Genomic DNA, 24,926 nt, shown 5'->3' with positions numbered 1-24,926 from the left:
GATTTTCAGGTTAGAGATGCAACTTGAAATTAGCTTTGGAAAGCAGCAAAAAGAATGCAAAGCAAAGGTCATCAAAGCAAACCAATTTAAAAGTCAGAGTGAACATTCATCAGCCTTTTATTTATGATTTATTCATCACTGTAGAACCTTCTATACCATGAACTTTGAAACAGGAAAAGGTACCAATAAGAAAAGAGTTCGTAGGTTCTATACTTATCCACAGTTAATGACAGAAGGTGTTTACTAGAGGTGGGCAGAATTATTTACAGAAAATACAACCTGAAATCTAAAAAAAATAGCTAACTGAAGAAGTAAGCAACATCTAGGTATAGTTATTCACCGATACAGTCAATAGTATACTTAACTGTATTATTTGTTATCTAAATTGTGGTGAAAAGAATATGCTTATTCTTATGTGCCTCTGAATTTTCAACATTTCAAGCAGGAAAGCATCCTAGAAAGCTCTATCAGTTATGTATCTGTGTGTATATGCATGCACTTAAAAAATAACCAGTGGCTAAAATGAGTTACTATTCCATGTATGGTGGAGATTTCCATCCCCACAATTTAAGTTCAGAGAGGTTACCTTTAAATAGTCATGAAACAAGGTCTTTGAACCAATGCAAAGAGAATATTCCTGGCTCTCCATTAAGATATGCAGCACATGTTTCCATTCTTGGAAATTTTTCAGAAAAACTGGTACTTGATCCATTTGAATGAAGAAAGTCAATTTTGTGTTAGTTAGAGAGGTATTTTATTAGTTGGATTTTCTTTTTTTTTTTTTTTCTCCCCCTGAGCTCAGCGTAGGCAAATTCACAGTACCGGAGAAAGAGCTGGAAGGATACAAAAATATCCTTAATAAAATGTTTTAAATCTCTTTTAAGAAATTTATGCAAGAGAGTTCTGGATGTTTTGGTTTTTTTTTTCCTTTTTCTTCCCCAAACCCATGTGGCTTGTATGCCATTTGTGAAGGCACATTGGGGTATAACGTTCCCACTGGCATTTCTTTGGGGTGATATGCACTCGTAATTTCACCACTAGGCAGTTATGCGATGCTGAATTATGCAGGTTAAAAACCTTTATATGATAGTGCTACATTTAAATCTATATGTATACTAATATCTTCATGTGTACGCAGACAGGTAATCCCATACCTCTCAACTCACCCTCTTGTGAAATGCCTCTACTTACAATTAGGTTGCAGTTGTCTCAGTGAAGAATCTTCTTATGTACTGAACTGAATTGAGCTTTCTGTACGCTACATGTCATTTCTGCTGTTATTTACAGTTCTGACACACTTCAGATAAACAAATTGGAATTTTCTTTAGCATCATTCAGGTTGACTTTAAGAAATTAGTAGTTTTGCTATCATGTTTTGTTGTTGTTGTTGGTTTTTTTTTTGCTTTGTTAAATGCAATTTTATTAAAAATTAGAAAAATTAGTAGGTGAGTGTAGTGCTAAAAATCTTCCAGCATTCGTTGGTAACATCTAGGTGGTTATAAAGATGACTGCTTGAAAACTGCTTGTAATTGACTTAGTAAATAATAGTTTATTAGTATGTTTGGCAGTTACTTGCTGTAAAGAAACTTTATGTTACTTAATCTGTAATACAAATATGTAATTCAGAATCTACTTCTAATTCCTTGCTTTGAACTGACAGTAATCTCACTGTAGCCAGTTTGATTAGTCAGGGTTTAAAGCAGTATAAATGACACTTGTTAACCGCAACAGTATACCTGCAAGTCTGTACAAAGCACTTGGTTATGAAGTGCTCTGATATTTTCATTAAAATTTTTATAGACTCCTATTTTACAGAAGGGAAGAATTAAATGAGGTTCATTGGCAAGGGCTGTCAGGAGGCTTCCAGAACTGAGTAACAATCCATGCATCTTGCTTGAACACTAGCTTTTCCTGGAGAGTATTGCTGGGGTTTGGGCATTCTTCCATTTCTGCTCCGCCACTGCACAGCAGAGTGGCTCAGATACCAGACTCTGGAGAGGTTAGTGACACCTCAGTCTATGCTGAGATGTGTTCATTCAACTCCTTCCAAATGTGGCAAAGGTCAGCTTGCTTGGGCATGAATTTGGGCTAGGGGGAAGATCTGGTGAATGAAATTGCATTCTTTTCCTGTCAGTGAGACCTTTAAAGTGATCCCTTACCAGAAGGGAACTGCTTCAGCCTACCTTTCCTGTAGGCACATTATTTGCCTACATTGTTTCTCTAAATGTTGTGTGACACATTCCTCTTGTGATGTGGACAGTCATGCTATGCTGTGTCAGTGAGCACAACATCCTCAGGTGATGTCGTGTTCACTACATATATGGTATATAGCTTGGGAATATCCATGTTTATCAATGATTTCAAATCATCCCAGAGGTATTTAGTGCTGGTTTACCATGTAATGGTCAAAATGGCTGTTAGGGCCACATTTTTCATCACTTTGTACCAGCTTTGCATACTTAGCTTCCAGATTTCTCATGCAGACCTATTAAGAAACTGTATTTTATTCTAGCATGAGAGAAAATTTTACTTTCCAGCCCTTACAACAGTCTCAACATATTTTCTCTTAGAAAATTAGGAAGAAACATTCTGAAAAAATACAGTTGGTGCAGCTGATGCTGGATATCTTTCAAAGGACTTCATTCTGTACACAGTATGATTTTTTCCTTTTTCCCCTGACAAGCCAAGACACTTAGCTAACTATGAATTTTGGGTAAAAATCTCTCTTCCTCCTTAATCATTTAGTATAATGCAAGTTCTTGGACATGCTCGTGCAGTGTAATTAGAAGACCAGCTGGGCTGTAAAAGCTGACATTATCTAAACTACATAAACAGCACCTAAATAGAGTTCATGCTCTGAATGTCATTGATAATGCTGTATTGATTTGAACCAGAGTCATGGATAAAAATAATTGATATTAGATATACAAACCCTGTGTCATATTTTGAAGGGAATTGTTTTTCTCTGATTGAACTCAGTCTGGTTCGTACTAAATCAAAGAAAGCTAGTTCCTCTGCTACAGAGAAATTACTTTTGTTTCCATTTTTTTTTCTTCCCCCATGAAATTTCTATGTTTTCCTGTTGCAAGCTGGACTAAGTTTATTTTCTTCACAAACACTAAAATTCCAACTTGTAATGAACTGTTTAAATTCTTGTTCTCTGTTCTGACTGTCCACTTTCCTTGACAAAATGCTGACTTCATCCTTTGTCTGCTCTGCTTCTTTTTCCTTCATTCTTGTTTTATGATGAAAAAATCAAGGCAAACTGAGCCACATCTGTGTCTCATGTGTTTACAAGGCCAGTTCATTACATCTGTGAGCTGTGCAGGATTTATACCTAGGATTTTGTTCGCTAAATATGTTTTTCAGTTGGGATTACAAAAAAAACCCTACACATTTGAAGTTCCTATAAAAAATCAATTCCTTGAGATACATATTTTGACCCCAATATTAAAAGACTACACAGTTCTCTTGGTGCCAAAATTGTGGTTCAAGGCATGCATCGTACAACCTTACTGAAAACTTGGCAAATGAATCAAGGAAAGAGATTAATGTTCAGTGCAGTGGCTGGACATGTAAGGTACAGAAATCAGGCTTTAATTTACATCTCCCTGCATAGCTTGGTAAAAAAAGTAGTCTCATTGCTGTAATGCTGGCATTTCTGATGCTTGGATAAACAGGGCTCACTGTTCATCTGGAGTTGCTTTTACTTTCGAAGTTCATTAATTTCCCTGACACAGGCAGGTGGCTTGGTGAAGCTAGGGTTATTTGGGAAAGCAGGAATCTTCTGGGAGAGTAAAAATGGTATGGTTTATTCTACAGTGAAATGCTGTTTTGTCAAATTCTTAAGCTGTCTGTGCTCTAAGCTTGGAGACCTAGTCAAGCATCTGGGTGAATGCTTTATTGTTGCTACCTCTCGTTCATCTCTAGCTGTGGGGTATCTTGTGGGCAGGCTTCACTTGATAGTCACCTTGTGAGGAAGGCTGGAGGGCTAAGGAGGAATGTGAGGAGATAGATACACACTGCTCTGATTCTTTGCAGTTGGCCCAAGGAAAGTCACCCTGTGAAGCAGGTCAGAAAACTCTGGTTTATATTAAAAGCATGCATTCCTTATCATAAAACTATTAAATGAATGAGTCTATTAAACCCGGGCTGTCTAAATGCACAGAAAGAGAGAGGAACCTTGTATCCCTTATATCTCAGATGACGCTCATGAGTGGACTTGTTTTCAGTCATAATACATTTATGGATGTGTTTATTAACTGAAATGTTTGTTTGCAAATGTATTTTTTATTTAACTAAGGATTCATATTCCTATACATAGGCTCAAGCTGTTTCCTTTCATGGATTTGTTTTACCTCTCAGAAAGTGCTTCAGCACTTTCCCATAGTAAGCATCTGTAATTTGGAGACAAGTAGGAATTAATTGCCTTTGCCTGTAACTTCATCAAAATTTGAACTCCCTTATTCAGTAGCAAAATATTAATTCCACAACCCTGCAACCCTCAGTTGCATTCTTTATGTTTTATCTTTGCTTACAGATAAACCAGAACACTTTAAACAGCAAAGATAAAATGACGACATTCTGTACTCATTATATTCTCAGTAGAGCCTACAGATAAATGCCCGTCCTAAAATCAGAGCAGTTTATTCTTAAAATCTGTTTTGAGAGCTATGAAGTTATATTCTTGTTCAGTGTTTCCTGATAAACACTTCAGAAGACATCACCAGCACAAGTGGAATCTCTCACGTATTTGAGATATAATCAGTTTTTATGCTGAAAAAAATGGAAAACCTAAAGGTCACAAAAAATTGTTGTAAAACATGAATCTGGAGTTCCCAGCTTCCTCCCTATTCTTGGTAAGTGCTTCTATCCATGTATGTCTGTGAATTGAGTAGATTGCTATTCACAGTTGCTCCAGTAGACCACAGACATCAGGATAACCTAAGATGCACTTAATAATCAAGATGATCCTGCATTCTTTAATAAGCTGTGTTACCAAGTATAAAGTTTGGTGATGTTTTTGAAGGTACTCTGTGAGAACCCCAAGTTTCCCCTCCATTTAAAATTCAGTAAATTAAACGTAACCATTTTCATGACAAGAAAATGGAAAGACAACTGAAATGAAGCCTATACTCTGAGCATTGAATGGAAAGTGCCTATCAAATTGAGATATAACAAGGATATAACTATCCTGTGCAATATTTTGTCTATATGAATGATCTTTTTCGTTGTTGTTTTGTTTAATTATTCTTTTCCATAACATCTGAATGTTTGATTCCCTCTAGCTGCCTTACTTTTTCCACCTCACTCTGAATTCACCTTTATCCCACTGAAAGGTCTATTTTCTCTCCCTGGTTTATGTCTCATAAGTGAAACATATCTCTTAAATAATGGACAAGTGAAACACTCAGTTTTAAATAGAATGGATTTACAGATAGAAAATAAAAATCCTACAGACTTAATGAATTCCTGTATCAAAGAACAGACTTCTCTTGTGTGTGAGCACTGCTGAAAAAAAACTTCACATTTAAGAGTGCCTTATAGCATGACAGAATGCTAAAGTGCTGCTTAAGTATCAGTTCCCAAACCTCTGTTGATTGGTATGGAGTCCAGAACATGCAGAGCAAAAAAAGAGTTTTTTGAGAATTCAGCTCTTCAGTGTGCAAAGTGCAGTGGCCACGATCCAGCAAACTCCTGAAACACATTCTTGTCTTCAAGCTTATGCATTCATTTGGTTTAGTGAGAGTGCTCTGTTAACCTGCTTGCCAGTTTTTTAGGAATATGCTTTTGCATTTCTCTATAGCCCGCAAGATGAAGCTGTAACTTACAGAACACGCAGTCCAATCTGACGTGACTGTTATTTTTCTGAAGAAGATGTCTCTATGTAGTGGTAAAAGTTTCTGACAGTCTTTGTTATGACTTTGCTCACAACAAAAGGAAGCCTTCTGTAGACACACAATAGCTCGATGATTAAAGCACTCAGCTGAGGAGGAGAGGATCCAGGTTCAACTTGCTAATCCAAAGCAGGCAGAGCAGGGAACTAAACCTGACTCTTCAGTGTCAGAGATCAGTGTACTCCCGTGGGATAACAGCAAGCCAGGTTCAAGCCCCGTTTTGTCTGGTTTGGATCAGTGAGCTGAACCTCATTCTCCCCTGTCTCAACTGTGTGCCATCATTTATTTGGCCAAAATAGGATAGGTGTTTAGTTCATAAAGGAAAAAGAAAAGTTAATTCAGCACCAGAATAAAAGCTAAATTACCCAATCTTTACACTTTCCACATGATGGAATTGTTTTCTGGTCAGGCTTCAAGAAAGATACATTGCGATCTCTTAGTGAGGGAGTCAGAAGCAAGAGAAGATAGAAAAACCCTCTGTCTCTACAAATGCAGGTAAAGATACAGAGATTCAGCTATGTTGTCTACATGGCTTTGGAAGGTGTGGGGAAATAGCCCTCCAGAAGCATTCTCATGGGAAGCCAGAACTGTCTCGCTGACCTGCAGTTTTGCTTGTATCAGAGTGCAGTCTGTTTCTGTGAGTCTGCTCTAAGAAGCAGTTTTCCCCGCTGGTTTCTGTGTGCTTCTCCACTTGGCTTTCTACCTGCTTACCTCTAATTTCCATGCTCATCTTTTCCTTTTACTGCCCTTTCATATCCGATTCCCTTAAGTTTTGAACTTCTCACACAGGGAAATCATTCTGACTTTAAATATTGTATTTGGTGATGGCACAGGTTGTAGAACCCTGGCATAAATCCCACTGTGAAGATGGTCGTATGTATTGGCAAAAATGATTTGTTTTAGCTGCTTATCTTGTCCTTGTAATACACACACATACTGGATTTCTTAATGTAATCCTAGGCATTTTAAAAGGTTAAGCATCTTTACTGCCTCTGCCTTTTCTTCTGTCTTTTGTTTCTAATGAAGCCTCAGAACATCATTTCAGTTTTTAGAATCTAGCATATTAACCCCTTTATAGCCAGCTGAATAAGGTTTTGCTACTCTGGTTGTATAAAGTTCACAGATTCAACATCTTTGTCAGCTGGAATTTGCAGTGCTGTATGTCTCTAAGCATGGAGCATGGACGTCTGATTTTGAATGAGTGCTTTACATTCATTCACTTGAGATGATAAATGACCACTGCTTACTAAGTCAACATGAGAATACATATATTTGTACCAAGGAAGTATTCTCAAGAGAGCTAGAATGGAAATGTGAGGTGTATGAATTATAATCAGAGCCATTATTTCAGTTTCATTCATTTAGGTAAACACTGTTGCAAAATGAGTGGCTGCAGTTTGATTTGTCTCATTCCCATCTCTCTGTATTTATGCAGCCACAGTTAACAAGGTGCCAGAGAACCTCCTTTGTGTGCTGCTGTTGCTGTGTTGTCAACAACTGAGATTTCATAGCCTGCTCCAGAAATAAGATACATATGCCCCTACACTTGTGTGCCTGCACTCAGTTTTGAAGCAGTTTCAAATAGTCTGTGTCATGTCAGTCTGTATAAAACAAGGTCATCTTTTTTTGCAGATCAAGTCTGCTTGCTGGAAAAAATATTTTACTTTTCAATAGCCACTGTCCTCAGCCTTCTCAGAGATTACCTGTTAATACCAAATGACCAACTCTGGGCAACCTGATTAGTCTTAAGCTCCACTATGTATGACAAAGGCTGCAGGTTGAGCTTCTGCACAGAATATATGGAAATCTAGACCTTGGCATGGCTGCAGAATATTCCTGTGTAGGTTCCCAAGCAAATGCAGGACGTGCAACACTTGAGGGAAACAGAACGCGCTGTACATAACAAAACTAGCATGCAATGTAGTGGTCCAGTGAGGAAAACATCCTCATAATCCATAATGGAGTGCTATCATGTAATTGGATCTTCATGGTGTAACACAACCCAAGGCACTTTGTAATCAAACCACATGCTGTAAACTCTTTTACATGAAGTCAGCTGCATTGCATCCCTCCTGGCAGACACTTTAGAACCATAATTACATTCATCTCCATCTTTAATTTACTCTATTGTGCTTCTGTCATTGAAGGATCTTTGCTACTAAGCACTACGTGTTCATTTCCTCAGTGCTTACTGTAAACTGTAAATTATGGATGGCATTGGTTTTAACTCTGAACTGTCGTTTTTTTTGTGGGATGAAGCAAGTTCATCACTACGTGGATATTTGTTTATTGTGGTTTAATGAGGCGCATAGTTTTGTTGTGTTTTTTTTTTTAAGTTGGGGATCATCCATTCTAGATAGATAACAATTTGAAAAGAAATTTCATTTGCATTCCTGCTATAGTTGCAGAGATCTCTCTCGCAGTCCTGGGGGAGTGAGTTGGCAAATAGTGAATTAGAAGTGCTTCTTCACTGTTAAAGCCTGCAGTTTGTCATGGCATCTCCACTTCCTTCAGCAGGAATTAAGGGCATTTCATTCTTGCATAATATCATATCTTGAAAAATTTTCATAACAGGCAATTGTAAGGATGCTTCTATGCTTTTGTAATAGTCATTTTTCAACTTTTTGTTTAGTAAAAGATGAGCCACTGAGAGTTGAAATGTTAATTGCAGAGGAAGTCTGTCATGTCTAATGGAAAGCATCCAGGAAGGCAACATAACTGCCAGTCTCAAGTTAAATACTTCATAAAAAGAGAGATAGACTTTTGTGATGCCAGGTTTCCAAGGAATAGTTCATTCCATTGTGCTCAAGTAATACTTTAGCCATTCTTGTTGACTGTTTTTCACTTCAGTTACTTCCAGGATTTCCATTTTATAAACCTCTTTTAATCACTGTTGTAAAAACTCATTCTGTGTTAAAATTTAGTGTATAATTACAGTTCCAAGAAATAGCCATTTGGCTTCCCCTTTCTCCCAGCTCTCCTCTGTGTCTACAGTTTCTAAATCTTTTACTTCAAAGTTATGGAAACAAGGGAGAAAATGCAATAAAAAAAAAACTGATGACAAATATATTACTGATTTGAATTCATTACCTGTAGGTATCTGTACAAGAAAATCAAGCGTATGTAGGATTCTGATACTTCACCTGATAGCTTGCAATCTATCTAGATCCTCTGCTTCCTTTCTGTTCATTCCTTCCCGATCTCCTTTTCCAGCTTATTCTACACCATCCAACAATGTGCTTTGTGCCCTTTTAGCTGTGGTAAGGGTGTTATAATTGGTGGCTGCCACTGCTTTCCTTTCCAGGGCCAACCCACATCAATGCATTTGTGAGATGGGGGTTGCTTTGTGCATTTGGATTAAAAAATACTCACACATTAAAACAGTGTTTCAGAGGCGTACCCATCATGTATCTATCACCCTTTGAGGACTGAATGGTGTCTTTAAAGAGTGCTGTAAGTTTCCATCTGTCCCATGTTAGGACAGTATAAGGACCACAGATTGGCATGAAGGTTCTGAGCTTCTCTGCAAATCTGTTACCACACCATGGGCAGGGACTCTTCAGAAATAGCTCTCAAATAAATGTGAGTTGCTGGGCTGACTCAGTTTCCCACAGAGCTCTGAATTTTTTCATCATTTTGCTTTACCAGTGGTACTTAGTATCTGAATGGAGAGCTTTCTTGTGGCTTTAGTTGAGGATGGATTGGGGGATTTTTTAGCTGGTGCCTCCCATGAGAAAAATCTCAGTAAGAGATATCTAGAAAGATTAAAAACAGTATCAGTTTATAGGAAAGACTGATTTCATGCACATGTCCAAGGAGCAGGCTGCTTAGATTAATAAAGTGATGTAAAAAACATTTCCACTAAGCAAGTCCCTATAGTTCAGTTTTTTTCCAGCAGGAGACAAGAACTATGCACCTTATTTCTGAGGTCACTTCCATAATTGCAACAACACACATTTTTTTGTAATAGCTTTTCCTTTTTTTATAGATATTTAGAGAGAAGTAATTAGATATGGTTATTTACATCTATCTCGAGAGGAAACATAGCAGCATGATGAAAAATACAAGTGAATAAGTAGTAAATTTTGGTAAAAAAGGACTGCATTTTAACTCCCCGATTGTTGATTGCTAAGACACACAATGCTAATATGGAGATGCCTGTCATGGTATAGAAATCTGGATTCCAAAACCAGTTCAATTTAATAAAGTGTTGTAGAAAGTGTTACTGCAGTCAGAAATACCAGCTGTATATCTTAGGGACAGGTAATCATGAAATAATGTCATGTTTATATAAGGCAGAAGTGTTACCTTTTGTTCCTTTTTTGCTTCTGGATTTTCCTGGGGCCATTTCTAATCCTGAAGCTCTTCTCTCTGTGCCCTGATCTGGGTTCATTGGCTTGTTTCACTGTGCTGACTTCAGCTATATGCATTGTGTTTCTGTCGCTGGGACTGGATCCACACAGCTATATTGCAGATCATGTTCTGGTGGCAAGGTGACAAGCCTCTGAAGGTTTGGAGTTTACACTGGCACAAGCTGAACACAAATGTTCAGAATTTCAGATTCTCCTCAACATACTGAAATGTCTTTGGCCTCCCAAACTGGCATAAATACTGTCTAGGCAGTGACTACCTAATAAAAACATCAGCTGCCTTGTGTCCAGATAGGCAGCAAAGGAAGCATGAACTCTGTACCACCTGACTTCTCAGATCTTTTTCCTGGTCTCAGTCAAAACTAGGAAGGTAAGAGTCCACAAACAAATGCTTAAAGAGGCAAAGTCTGCAGAACTTCTCAAGTTCCCTTTTTGTTTTGTTTTGTATGGCACTGGGGAGAATTACAGCATACTAGCCAGTTCATATCTTCCTGTTTTCATAGTGAAATCCAAAGGTGTTCCTATGAAGCAAGAAATTTGTTTCTCAAAACCATTTCAAACTGCTTTTCATATCAACAAATGCCCTAAACTAACTTTGTCCCTTATTTGCCTGAGTAGACAACTGCTTCCTGGCTCATACATGTTTCTTCTATGAACATAATATCTTCTTTCCACAACATCTACCTGAAGAATAAGAGCAGTTGGAGGTTAAATTAACTAAGAAAACAGACACATGCAGGATTAATCAGAAGTGGCTTTACACCACATGAGAGCAGGTAGGTTAGTGGTCTGGGCTTCCTCAGTAGGCAGTGGGAAGAAGACATACATTTTGAGGGAGATATTGTCCTATTATGAGAAGAAATCTAAGATATTTGGGATGAATGCCTTCTGAATTTGTTCCTTTATACTGAGCTTTAACTGTTATGGATGAGATGCCTACCTTCAGCTAATCTCATTCAGTGGACTTTGGTATTATATGAATGGCTGGGATTGAAGGGTAGGGCCCCAAAAGAGCATCCTTTGCTGTCTCTTTTGTTTCCTTACCCCTGAGATTAGAACAGAAAGATAATTTTAGACTAGTATTAAAAATAAAGATAATAAATAAAAGTAGAGAACTGAAATATGCTTCCTGCCCTTCTCCACTCCAGACATAATTCTTCTTCTCCCTGAAAGACGTAGGGCTCCATGTTACAAATCTGTAGGTCCCCTCAAGCTAACATCCATTCTGTCCTGCTTTATTATTTCTTTGTTGGTCTGTTCATCTCACAGAAAACCTGGCCACAGTGCTACAGGGAAAAGACAATTGGATTCTTCCTCAAGAGTTGCCAGGAGTAAGATCTCTGGTCAATATTAAGGTTATAAGTATGGCCTTAGCTTGGTGCTCTGAATAATTTATTTGAGAAGAAATTAGAAGAATTAAGTCAAGAGAAGCTGAATTCATTGAAACGGGTAATTTTGAATCGTGGAAGTTGCATAAGCATAGTTATGGGAGAATGTGGCTCTAAATTTAAATTCATTCTTTTAATTTGTAAGAGTATTTGAGGGAAAAAAAAAGAAAAAGAAAAAGAAAAAGGCTAATACCTAAGTGCTGTTAGCAAAAAGAGATGAAAATATCTTCAGCCCTTCTAGGATAGTGAAGTAATTGATATTTGTGACAGGTTACGTGGAAGTACAGCAAGGGAAAAACTGTAATGAGCCACGAAACCACAGACCCTATTGAGGTCATGATTTTTAGTCTCCAACAGAGTTACAATTTTCAGTTCACAAAGTCATCTTTTGAAGATTATAAGTTTTGTTTTGATTGGTTGGTTTTTATTTTTTTCCTCTGGTACAGGGCTCAGGAGTAGCTCTGAAAGTCCTCCATAAAATGAGGAGGGCCCTCTGCATATATAGAGAAACACCAACTAGTTATGATTTATATATGAAGTCATGAACTTTACATACACATTTGTATAGTAAAAAAGTCCAAGAGGAAAAACATTTTTTTCCCATGTTTTCTGCTGTCCAAGAGTAACCAATGGCACTGACAAACCCTATTAAATTCAGTTCTTCCACATGCCAGCATTTCAGGGATGTTTAAGCTGCAAAAACAAACAAACAAACAAACAAAACAAACAAACACCTGATCATTCCTTTTTTGGGGCTGATCAAAACTTATTTATGATAAACAGAGATATTTCAGTGGCTGTTGTGTTTGAGTGCATTTCTAAGCCTGATTTTCATATACAGAAATAGGAAATAAATAGGGAGCTTCAGGTTTTTTAATTAGAAGTTGTCATGTTTCTTTTAGTTACTTGAGTGACTGACTCAACAGTTCCCTCACTTACAGGAAGATTAATATATAAAGTCCCTTTTGAAATGAATAATTCTGTCTAATGAATGAATGACCATTTTAGTAGAAATGAACAGAATAATTTTCTTGCCATGACTTCAGAAGTGCAGCAAAAGCTGTTTTCCAAGATTGACAGCAGTAGACTATTATCAGCCAAGCAGGGAGCTCCGAGGCACTTTGGTGCATATTTCAAGAAAGATATTTATGGAGAAACATGTGAGGTTTATAGTAATGTAGTGAAGACTCTTTGATTGCCTTTATGCTGTAGCTGAAATGAGGTGTTTGTATATTCTCATCATTTGTGGTATGTATTTGTTGGTCTAATGTTTGCTCTGGGTAAATCTATCCTTAAGACAAACACTCAGTTCTAAGTTACATCTCTGAACCTGTAGAGTGACTCCCTGTGGTTTCAACTTTAGCCCTCTGACAACAAATTATTATTTATGTAAGCCGTCAAATCCAGACATGACAAGCAGCTGCATGAGAAAAAAAATGAAACACATAAACCATAGTGAGAAGCATGAGGCTCCGATAACAAACTACACTTTCCTTTCAGTATTTAGTCCACTAAGAGTGAACTATTCATTACAATCAAACTGCAGCTCCCCTAGTCTTGCCATTTCATCCACAAGTTGGTTGAAAATTAAAGCTCAGCAAGAAGCCTCCAGAGAATTATTCTGAGTTAATAACGCCTGCAGAGAACAGAGATTTTCTGTGAGGTAAATTGCCACGTGATTGCCCCCACATCAGCTAAAATTATTGGAAGAAATTCAATATTTTCTATGTATTGAGAAAATATGAGGATTTTTTAGGGGCTCATTTTACATTAAGTAACAAAGTTACAATTTGGAATGTTTCACAGCAATGGATTGTGTTTGTTTCAACAGTAAGATCTGGTTTTTCTGAGATGATTTCTGTTACTTTCAGCTGAGATTGCATCTTCATGCAGTGTGTATTTAGAAACCTTTCTTAATCTTAGGGGATATTGTCAAAGACTGCCTTTAAACTATAGATATCACCCCACTCTCCCTGTGATTTCTTGTGAATTTAGGAGTTGATTCTTTATCCTACCTAGTTGTATCTCATAAATAGCAATCTAAGTAATGATTTTGATTTCTCCATCTGTAGCACTCAGCAGCTTCCTTGACAGCAATGGAAGCAACTCAAAGCATACTTCTTTGTTTCTTCCAGATGTTTCAGGAATACACTAATAACTAACATGAAAAATTCAGATGGAGCTCCTAAATCAAACTGAATATTAATGTTATCATATATCCAAAAAAGGAAGGAGAAACAAAGAAGTCAAATTATCTTGTCTCAGTACTATGCTGCATTATGTCCTGAGCCATTGCTATCTGCATTTTCCAAGACCCCTGTATCAGTACACAAATCTTGTTTGGAGTAGGATTCAGGCTTCTATTTCATGACAGTAACAACCCTGGTAAGAAACTGATAAAGCTCGCGACAAGTCTCGAAGGACAGCCTTGGAGAGAGCGATTTCTGCCTATGCCTTCAAGAGAACCACATCCACAGGCGAAATCAATGCTGGCAATATGTACTGCCGAACTCAGTGAATAGCTCAGTAGTTTCAGATGTGTAGTGGAACTTGCTTCAAACTTACTATATGCCTTTCAAAATTACTGGAATAAAATATCTCTAGTGCTGAAGACAAGCCCATAAGAGACAGAGAACTCATAAGTTCATGAATGTGTTGGGCAGTAATAGGTAGTGGGTGCTTGCTACTATATGTAATAACTGAGCTATTCCTTCTGCAACAGAGCTTGAGGCTAATATATCACAAGTTCATTTCTTTGAATCAACATGGGATGTATTAAAAAATAATTTGCTGGGCTAGATGAGGCTTTTCATGCGCAGATAACTGCCTACTCTAGAGGCAACCGAAAAGTGTAGTGTAATAACAAGTCCTGACCACTGGACTAATCTTCCCTTTCCATAATCTTTCAAAGCATTTTCTCCTTTCACTTAGGAAGGGGACTGTGGGTTAGTGGGTTTCCAGCACAGAATTATCTGAGAATGGTGGCCTCTAGCTTCAAGCTTGTGATGTTTATGTCACTGTCTATGATTCATCATGGAATTTAACTCAGCTATTACAGGGCTGGGCAAAGACCTGGTGTTTGGCTCTGTGCTCTAGGAAAGAAGAGAGGAAGCAGGTGTGTTGTATAAGCAAACCTTCATGTGTCAACAACTGTGTGCTTATCAGATGAATTTATCTGCTCCAGCTGCACTGCTCTAAGAGTGGATCTTTCATTACATACTTATCTAATGTATTATGTGTATGAAATGTGCTGTCAGTTTCTTTCAGAAAAGAGTTTCAAGGCATAAGGAATGTAATTATGAGGATGAACTAGCATCACCATAGGATCTCACAGTATGAACCAAAGTACCATCTAACAGCATCCTATTTTGCTAAGTACTGTATTGTGGGAGTTAATCCCCAGAGAAAAGTGAAAGAGGAAGGCTGTTGACTGCCATTTTACATATCAGAAGAATAATATACTGAGAGAATGTGCATTTAGAAATTCAGTCGCAGTTCAGAGAAGCAGAGGTGGAAATCTGAAAGAAGTGTATGGCTTTGGTGTTCTAGTCCATATATTTCAAATACTTTTTTTGATGTTCAAACTTTCATGGATTCAAAGATGTGCTTTTCAGAATGTGACACCTGTGGAAAAAAAACAACAACAATACAACATCTTAAAGAAGATTGAAAGATAAGTCTCCAAGGTATACAAACTATATTCCTAATTTGCTTGAGTTCAAAAGGATGTTTTTCTGTTCCTGCTCTATGATATACATGTCTGAACATAGATGCTAGTCTTTGAATTAGGTTCTAAGTTCGACCACCATTAATGGGAGTCAGTCTACAGGAGTCATATCTAACTCTAACTTAGAAGTATTGTTGGAAGTTAAATGTCATAAAAACAAGAGACAAGAAAAAAAGTCCCCTGTTTTTCTAGGTTGTCCTGGGGCCAAGAAGAATGAGTTCCTGACAAGTGTTTTGGATGCACTGTCCACAGATATGGTTCATGCAGTCTCTGATCCATCGTTGTCTTCCAGCCGGTGGGTTTCAGATCCTTTTCACGTGTCTTTAAAAGGGTTCTGGCAGTGGTGAATGATTTGATGAGGTCTTTGAGAAGTAATTCTTCTGCCTTCACAAAAACTAAATTTACAAGAACCTATCTAGGATAATTTACTTCAAAGTTACTACTGTGGACTATGCTCAGTCAATAGGGATGCACTCAATGGCTGGATTCTCATCAGCCACACAGCTTTGAATTTATCTATACCTGCTGGTGCAACCGCATCTCAGTTATTTTCTTGTCAGACTTGATGAATGAATCTGACATTTTGTTTCATGTTTTGTCTATTTGATTCTAAACCAAACCAATGCTATCAATATATACAGGCAGAATTTAAACTACATAACTGCTGACAAATTTTGAACATCTGTGGGTCAGATGCTTACTACCTGGAGAGGAGGATAATATTATTATAATTTACCCTGTAATTCAAGACTTTTTTTTTGGTTTGTTTTATATCTGAGGCCATTCATCGTGGGTTGTAATTGGACTCTAGGTGTTTGGCCAACTATATCCCAAATTTTGTACAAAAGGCTATCCTCTTAAATTGTATTGGAGTGAGCACAGTAATGAGAACACATTGCCTTCCCCTTCTATTTCCTGAAAGAGAGAAAACTAAAGAGAGAAATAAATGAAAGACAGACATGACAGAAACATGAAAACACATAATGTACATAACTGAAGTATGTCATAAGTGAGCATCACCAAAGAGAAAAAAAGAAGGATTCACTTCAAAGAAGCTGGTAGCCAAAAACAGAGAGGTTCTTGGAGCAAAACATCTAACAGTGCTTTATGTATTCAGAAGTAAAGGTATGAACTGGGGTGTGTGTATCAGAATAAAGAGTTGTGATTTCTTTTTTTTTTTTTTTTCTTCCTTTTTTCTATTTTTCTGTTGCAGAGTTTCAGAACCTGATCCAAATCACACTCTGGAGGAGAGAGTGGTCCACTGGTACTTCAAACAACTAGATAAAAATTCCAGTGGTGACATTGGAAAGAAAGAGATCAAGCCATTTAAAAGGTTCCTAAGAAAGAAGTCAAAGCCCAAAAAATGCGTGAAGAAATTTGTGGAATACTGTGATGTGAACAACGATAAGTCCTTGTCAGTTCAAGAATTAATGGGCTGCCTGGGAGTAACAAAAGAAGAAGGTAAAGCAGAAACAAAGAAACGCCATAGTAAGAACCTTTCCTATCTTTTTGTCTAGATTCTTCAAAGATGTCAAAGTCTGATATTTGTATATACCAGAAGTATACTGTATAAAGGAATATACTTGTTTGTAACTAACAGTACTTTTGCTTAAGGCAAATGACAAGGAAACTGCTTCTGTGTATGCAAATTATTACTTTGCTCCAAGAGAATCAAGAACTTCCTTTGACTCAACCCATTAGATGTTTGCATTTTGGAGATATGTTTCTGCATTACAGCAGGAAACCTAAGATGATGTAATGTATCCTCTTTTCCACGCTTCTTTCCCACCAGACATAATAGGCTAGATTTACTGCTAAAGATTTAAGAACTTTGAAATGCTCGACACTGTCTAAATGCAGTCTGTCCTAAGCAAGTGCCACATAATAACTGGTGAGAAATGTTGTCATTGAGCCTTCACATAAAAAGATGTTTCAAAGGAAGATAAGAAGTATTTTTTTTTTTTTTAAAGTTGTGGAGCTGCTATAAAAATTACTAATTCAGAATGAGAGTTTCACTTCTTTGGGTACTATATATAACTTGCAAACCATGTTCATAATGTTTTTTCCCCCCTTCAGCGGCCCCTAAAACCAATACTGAGAGCACTTCATCCAGCAGGCAGGTGAGTACTCAGGAGAGCACAATCTCTGTTCTTGTCTTACCTACAACAATTTCTTGGGGTTTTACTGGTTATCATTTGCAGCTTCAGAATGCATCAATCTGCTATTCTACAGAGCTGCAAAGAAAACAGAGCAGCATACTGATTAACAAATCTTGACTTCATTTCTATCTATGGAAAGTTGAATCAGTCAACTACAGATAGAATTAATGTGCAAAAAATACAAAGTGGATTAGGTATGGCTGTAGATGTTCCTAGTAAAGTATAAAGTGACGTCTAGGTTAGAATAGGTGGCTGTAAGTGAGCCCTTAAATAAGTCTTCTGCATTCCTGAATAAAGGCACTACCATATGTTTTTAAATGTGCATTGGTTTATACTCCCTTTTGTTTTGAGTGAATTAAAAGCAATAACTTCCCTGCGAGTCATGCTATAGACACAAAGTTACACTGACTGAAATTACTCCTTGTGCAAAAAGCCAAGAATTTCCCATACCAAATGAAAATCCATACATTTTGTGTACACTACTGAATTATTGTATGGTGGTTTTAGATACCTTTTAAAATCTTAGCAGAGAGAAGAGAGCCGTCACTTTGAAGTGCCATTGCTGGCTGAACAAAATGATGCCGGAGAATGTGGGATTTGCAGCAGTCTGATGATATATGTTTAAACTAAAATTGGTTTGGTCTGTGGAATGACTTTAACAATTAAAACGTCAAGTGCCCTGACAACATAATCCATGATTTGTTTCTGTGTCAGTTTTCTACAAAGACTTTATCTCACCTTTCTGAATAACTCTGGTGCATCTCACTCATAGTCCTTTGGTTATACAAAGCATTCAGAACTAAGAAGGCACAAAAGTAGAATTTTTGAATAAAGGTAAAGTAGACATTGAAAAGGAGGGATTCAAATGGAAGTTCAGGAAGAAGGTTAATAAAAAGTCTTTTTATGTCTGTGTTTCTGTTTTTATGATCATTAATCCCAAGTATTCGCTTTTATGGATTATATGGGGCACAACTTCCTGATGCTTTTGCAGGTGTCTGAAGGACTGTGAAGGAAGTGAATCTGCCAGTTATTTAACAATCTTATAAGAAAATCAACTTCTTACTGGTCTTGCCTCACTTCTGTATTAGCTAGAGGAATTAAATGGTTACTGCCCACAAAAACATCAGTAATTGGTGATTTGTTTTAAAAGATATTCACATATTGTAACATCAACTCAGGTAACCCTGTATCTACAAAAACGGATTTGGCTAAAAATACCCCACTACTGTCGCTGTGTGGTCAATGTCTTTTCATCTAACAGAAAGCTATATTAATTTGTTGAAAACTGAACCCGGAGTGAACCTCCCAACAAGCCAAAAGAAATCTTCCTCTCATTGGTGCTGGCCAGTTTGTTACTTGTTTTATCTATGATTTGTTTGATGTTAGATTCACACATCCTAAGGCCAGCTCAGCATTGGTTGTTGGTTTTACCAGAGACCTCCTACATACCTTTGATGGAATATAAAATGTTCTAACAGCTAGAGGGATGTGATAAGTTTCTGTTTGTTTAAACAAATGTTTGTGGTCTTAACTTTTCAAATCCCCTTCTACAAATCACTTATGCTTTAAACAAAGAAGCCTGAAAACAATTATCCTGTCGGAACTCAAAAACATTCAAAGGGGTTATTTTAATTATACAATGGCAATTACTGGCACACGTGCGTTACACTTGAAGCATGACTAGCCCTCTCTCCTTTCTCATAATCTGATCTTGACTTGCAGAATCTGTAATAAAAGTGTCCTAGAGTTTCTATTCTTTTTAATTTTGTTCAATAATTTTGCTGAATCAGCACCAATTATTTTAAAAGCTGTTGCTAACAAATGATAGATTTGAATTAAGGCTGGCTCAGCAAACCATCTGTTGGCAGTTTCATACTTGAACAATACAAGGCTGCAAATGTAGAAGGCAGCTTTCATCACAAAAGTCTTTCCTTGAAAGGAAGTTAATAAAAATAAGCTGGGCCAAGTAGCTCCTTGTAGGAAACCACCCAACCAAGAAGGAGTGATCAGATTGTTACTTCTCAGGAGATGGGCACTGGAAATCTCATTTTCAACTACAGAATTGTAGTTGTTAAGTTATATATATGGTTATGTGTGCTTACACATGTATATATTGAATATATTTTAGAAATATACACATGTTTGCAGTTTTACACATACAGAAGCTTACTGAAAGAAAGCAGATATGGATACATGCACTAACATACCAAGTATTGGCAATAGCTGTTCAAATGATGTCAAGGAAATGATGAATCTGACCCAACTAGAGCAGTGGCCAAGTTTATTTACCTTTCTCAGCTCCATCCTGTCTAACACACACATACACACTTACATGCCGTCAGTGAGACCCAAAGGGTCTTTTTGCAGCCTAACGTAAAGTTTACAAGGAAACTATAGAATGTTCATAAGACTTTGGCCAACAGCCCGTTAACTGTATGCATCGCATGCCATAGAAATGTATACTGCACCAGGGACTTGCCAAGGCAGCTGCAAAAACTGTGTGCTTGATAGGCATACATTTAAAGAGGGCACAAGTGAGAATAAAATGGGTAATGTTAAGATATTGCTCATAGCCTTGTTTTTTGATTTCCTGAAGTACTACAGGCCAGGGATTATTTTATTCCCTGTATATTTAAGTGTTCAGAACACTTGTCCTGAAGTGGCACGTGGACACTGCTGAAATGTAAATAGATAAATGTTTATGCTTGATTATTTGAAAACATCATTAATAATGCAAATATTTCCAACTGTCTTTCAGCAAGTTTCCAAGAAGCAAGGGTGAGCGGCTAATTGATCCAAGGCAGAACTCTTTGACATGTGGGAGATTTCCTCACCAAAAGGCAATAAAAACAACTGTAGTATTTGCACTTTGTACTTAAAAATGTAAATTCACTTTGTAGAAATGAAATATTTAAACAGACTTGTTGTAATCTGTGAAAATGTAATAGCTGGTTTTGAAAAATTATCACATACAATGTATGTGCATTGTTTTGTTGTCTGAAATATGTAAAACGTATCGGAGATGTAAAAGTTTGCATTTAAACATTTTTCTTTTTTCTTTTGTTTTTTAATAGCTCTTTGGCAAATTTTAGCAAAGAAACCTGTTTCTATGTATTTTGGTTTCAATAGTATGCCTTGTTTTTCTTACCAATACTGTCATTTAAGTAGAGTTATGCTGAAAAGTCTACTGTATTCTCAATTATGTCCAAGAAATGTTGGATGTTAATGTTTCTAAGATTGAGGGAAGTCTGTAAATTGCTGTTGATTTGTTCTTGCAGTTTTTAACTGAACACATTTTTCATCAGTGGCAATATTTTTTCATTGTGTTTTTATTATTATGCTTCCCAAAATTCATACAATGAGAACACAACCACTACAGGATTCAAAAGTTATTTTACAGTCGGGATTCTGTTAGAAAAATATGTCCTTCCATCAGTTTTTGAGGCGCCTTCTATTATAAGTTGTGGTAGGAGTTTTCCTCATAGGAGTAAGGTGGATATTAGTGTAACTCCAGCCTGGTTTAACCTGAGCCTAAAAGCATGATCCTGCAGTAAGCACAAAGCAGGAGAGGTGTCTGTATGAGTCAGAATTGTATATCTAACTATGAAGAGACAGGGAATGCTAAATAGATTTGTCAGCCTTTTCTTCTCCTACACCTGGCTGCCCCCATTTGCCTTGGGGGTCTACCAGAGCTAAAGCTGAACAAATTATGAACAGTTTCCATAAGGAGGGACTATTCACCACACCTGCCTGAACTTTCTCCTTGCTGTCTGAAAGAAGTTCTTACAAGCTTTCATGCCTTCTCTGTCATTCCCCCCCCCACAACATTTATTGTATGTGTGTTTGAGTGCAGTAAGTACTTGTGATGTGAATTTAGAGCAGGAGACTCGTGTAAATAAAGATTCAGCTCTTGAACAGTTGCAAATTACAAGCAGCTGGGTTGATTGATGTGGTGGCAGATGGACTGCTGGCATCTAGGAACTGTCATGAAAAGTCAGGAATGTTGCAACAAGCTGTGATTTCATTCTGTCTTGTTTAAATAATGTGTGAGATTTGACATGAGACTAGCTAATCCTAATAGCACCCTGGCTTGATCTTGTACCAGAATAAGCTTTGTTGCAAATAAAAATGTTTCATTTTATTTCAACATAAGGATATATGCTGAAGTCATAGGAAACACTGTATACAGTGAAACCATACCCCAGAAAACATGTACTCTAAGCTCTGTCAACAAGAGGAACCAAGATGCAACTGTGTGTTATCTTGTATTTTTGTTTTTAAAAGTATTTTTTATTCTTTTATAATGTTAAACTTTGAATTTAATCTTCTTTATAGATTAAAGCTCAATATGCTATCAAACTATTCTAGCGGTTTTTCTTCCGCGCCACAGTCAACTTTGAAAGCAGGTACATATACATACAATTACTTCACCACTGCAAATAAGTTTACGAGAAACCTCATGGCCTCACCTTGTCTCTGTCTTTCTCTCTTCCCTTGATCCTTCATGCTTAGATTCATACCCCGTTTACTTCTAAAGTTCATACCATAGGCATTCTCTTGGGTATCCAAAGATTTCTACATCGTTTAGTCATTTGGTAACTTAACAATTACAGAAATTCAAAATATTTCAACTTTGTAGATTTGTATTGTCACATGTATGGGCCATTTCAATTTTCATTACAACATTTTGCTACAAAAGGAATACCCTATGTTCAGATCCCTAACTGGAATGCACTTGAAAGCCTGGTATATTCACTTTAAATAAACAGAACAGTGAAACTTGAAGAAATTTTGGCCCTTCTAGTTGTAACCAAGCACGGCCTTGATAATAAAAAAGAGTCCACATAGATTTGCTCTCAGGCTCACAGCAGACCACCAGTGTTTGTTTAGTTCTACAATAATGAATTAGTTTTAGTACTTACTCTACTTGATGAGTTGCAACAATTGAGATGGAATTTTAATTCTGCTCTTACTGAAAGCTATTTGTAACTGTTGAGTCACAGCCTGAACTGCTCACTAAGCACCTGGGGAAAGGACCTGGTAAGCCCTGGGAGCACAGGTGAAGGCAATTCAGCTGTATCACCAAAATGGGTGTAGCCTGGCTGCACCTCTCTTAGACCTCATTTCAGAGTTGACCCTGCTAGGGAAGGATGTCTTTCTGGAGACTCCACCTTTGAAGAAGCTTTGCCTTGCAAACCTGGAATTTTTTTATATGGGTGAGAATCCTCTTCATTTATAGCACCTTTCTATCATGCTGTTCTTTCTGTCATCAAACCTCTGCTGTAATGCCTTTCCCATCATGTTGATCTGTCACACAATGTATGTTCTGGTTCTTCTTGACCATTATTTGTTCTAGTTCCAGCTGTTCTTAAACATTTATTTAGACCTTTTATATTGTTGTATGTAGAAGGCTAATAATGCTGCAAAGTATCTGTGTGTTCAATGATTTTTTCAGTCTGTTGCCATGTCCATTTGTCAGCAGGCCACACACTGAGAAACGTGCCATATTTTCTCAACACCTGTGGTAAATTTCTCATCCCAATCCTAGCCCTAGAATTAGGTCAACTTCATAGTTTTATTTCTTCCAAAGTACATCATTCTTCTCCCACTCTAACAGTATGCCTAGGTTTTAAGCCCTCATTTTTTAGATCTGGTCCCATTATGATTGTTTGGAATGCCAGTGTTTCTTGACAATGTCATTTGAAGACAATAAAAGAAGAATACAACAAGCATCAATTCACATGAGCATGAAGGAGAAGACAAACTAAGTACTCTGCATGTAAGACCAGCATTACACTTTGCACTTTCCCACTGGGAATAGGTTTTTGCCTTGAATGAATGCATTAAGCCAATGAAGAAAGCAAATATACCTAGAAAGTGGGAGGAGGAATTTAAATGGAGGCCACACTGAAGACACTTAAGTGTGTGTAAAGTTTGATAGATTTAGTTAATGTTTTTCCCTTTACAGTGGTTATAAAAGATGGATTAATAGGGGTTAAGAAATCTTCCCTGGCAAAGAAATTTTAACTGTCCATTTCAAATATTTACACTAGCATATTATATGACTACATTTTACATTAGAAACTGGTGTGAAAGAGATTTTAATGTAGCGAGTGAAAGGTTTATTACTTTAGTTTTCTTTAAGATGGCAAATTGATGTCATTTTGGTGTAATTACTTTGACATTAAATAGCAACCAACTAAATTTATTAATGTTTGAAACATTAGAATTATTATAGTGAATTACTGATACAAACTGTTCTTTGTCCCTTTTAATTATTTCAGCTCAAGTTTTATTAGTGAAAATATGCCCTTTGTTTAAAAAGCGTAAATGTTGCTTGTTATTTTTTTCTTTAAACAAAAGCGTATGTGGAAAGCATTCAGAACAATGCATTTCTCTGGAATGTCAAATATGATGGGCAGCATGGGGAGAAGCCTGTCTGCATTTCATCTGGGTTAGCAACAGAAATATTTGCAATAACCTGCCTTTTCTATATTCCCCTTTCCTATTTTGTCAAAGACTTTGTGCTTTGACTAGTGTCACTGCTGAAATACAAAACCTATTGGAAGGGAAGACAACAAAACGAGAATCAGTTCTGTGCACATGAACAATCTATTCCATAAAATACAGGAGAGGCATTATTTTCCTAGAGACTCTATGTTCTTGGAATAAATTCAGTGCATAGGATTGCTTGCTACTTATCAAATCTGTTGCTTAGAAAGAATCAATTCCAAACTGAATGGGTACTTTCTGGGGGTTGGGGGGGGGGGGGGAGGAGGGAATCACTCATAAAACACAAGCACGGTACTAGAGATTGTAGGCAGAAGGCTGAGATTCTGGAAAACACCAGAAATAACAATTTCTAAGCATTTATAAAATTCATTCAGTACCTGGAGAACATCTGTGAAGATCCCTTTATCTGTTCTAAGCAGTCAGGAGCCAGGATGCCACTGGCCTTCTTGGTCACTTAGGTGTATTGATGGCTTATGTTCAGCTGAGCATTGACTAATGCCCCCAGATCCTTCTCCACCTCATGCCTTTCCAGCTACTCTGCCCCACATCTTTATCTTTTCATACAGTTGATCTGACTGAAGTTCAGGTCCTGGAACTTGGTCTTGTTGAACCCTACACAGCTGTCTTCAGCCCATTGATTCAGCCTATCTAGATCCCTGTGTTGAGACTTCCTATGCCTGGGCATATTTTTTCCCAGCTTGATGTCGTCTACAAACTTAATGCAGGTGCACTTGATCTCACCACCTAAGCTCCTGCTTGTTCTTGTTATCACCCCAGAGCCCTAAAGGCCCTGTTGATAGCCCTCAGGCTCTTTGCACAATTCTCTGTTGTTAACCTGAACCAACAAAAATAATGACTGGAGGACTACACTA

The 24,926-nt window shown here is 37.3% G+C and overlaps 1 protein-coding gene across 4 annotated transcripts in view; it reads left to right on the top strand.

The window, feature by feature from the left end:
- SMOC2 (SPARC related modular calcium binding 2) overlaps positions 1-21,900 on the top strand; it is a 122,345-nt gene extending 100,445 nt beyond the window's left edge. For 2 of the 4 annotated variants that reach the window (XM_032443588.2, XM_032443587.2), the window contains exons 10-13: positions 15,575-15,677; positions 16,596-16,843; positions 17,459-17,502; positions 20,300-21,900. In XM_032443588.2, the coding sequence (XP_032299479.1) occupies positions 15,575-15,677; positions 16,596-16,843; positions 17,459-17,502; positions 20,300-20,323 (419 nt within the window). In that variant the 3' untranslated portion in view covers positions 20,324-21,900. Of the gene's footprint in view, positions 1-15,574; positions 15,678-16,595; positions 16,871-17,458; positions 17,503-20,299 lie in introns of all 4 variants that reach the window. The other 2 variants (XM_015858014.3, XM_015858011.3) reach the window with 1 other exon arrangement.
- The last annotated feature ends 3,026 nt before the right edge of the window (positions 21,901-24,926 follow it).

The sequence above is a fragment of the Coturnix japonica genome, chromosome 3 (assembly GCF_054131305.1).
Source record: "Coturnix japonica strain WE chromosome 3, WE-NBRP24, whole genome shotgun sequence".
Classification (NCBI taxonomy): Eukaryota; Metazoa; Chordata; class Aves; order Galliformes; family Phasianidae; genus Coturnix; species Coturnix japonica.
The sequence above is the reverse complement of the archived record's forward strand: the minus strand, read 5'-3'. Positions and strand labels throughout refer to the sequence as shown.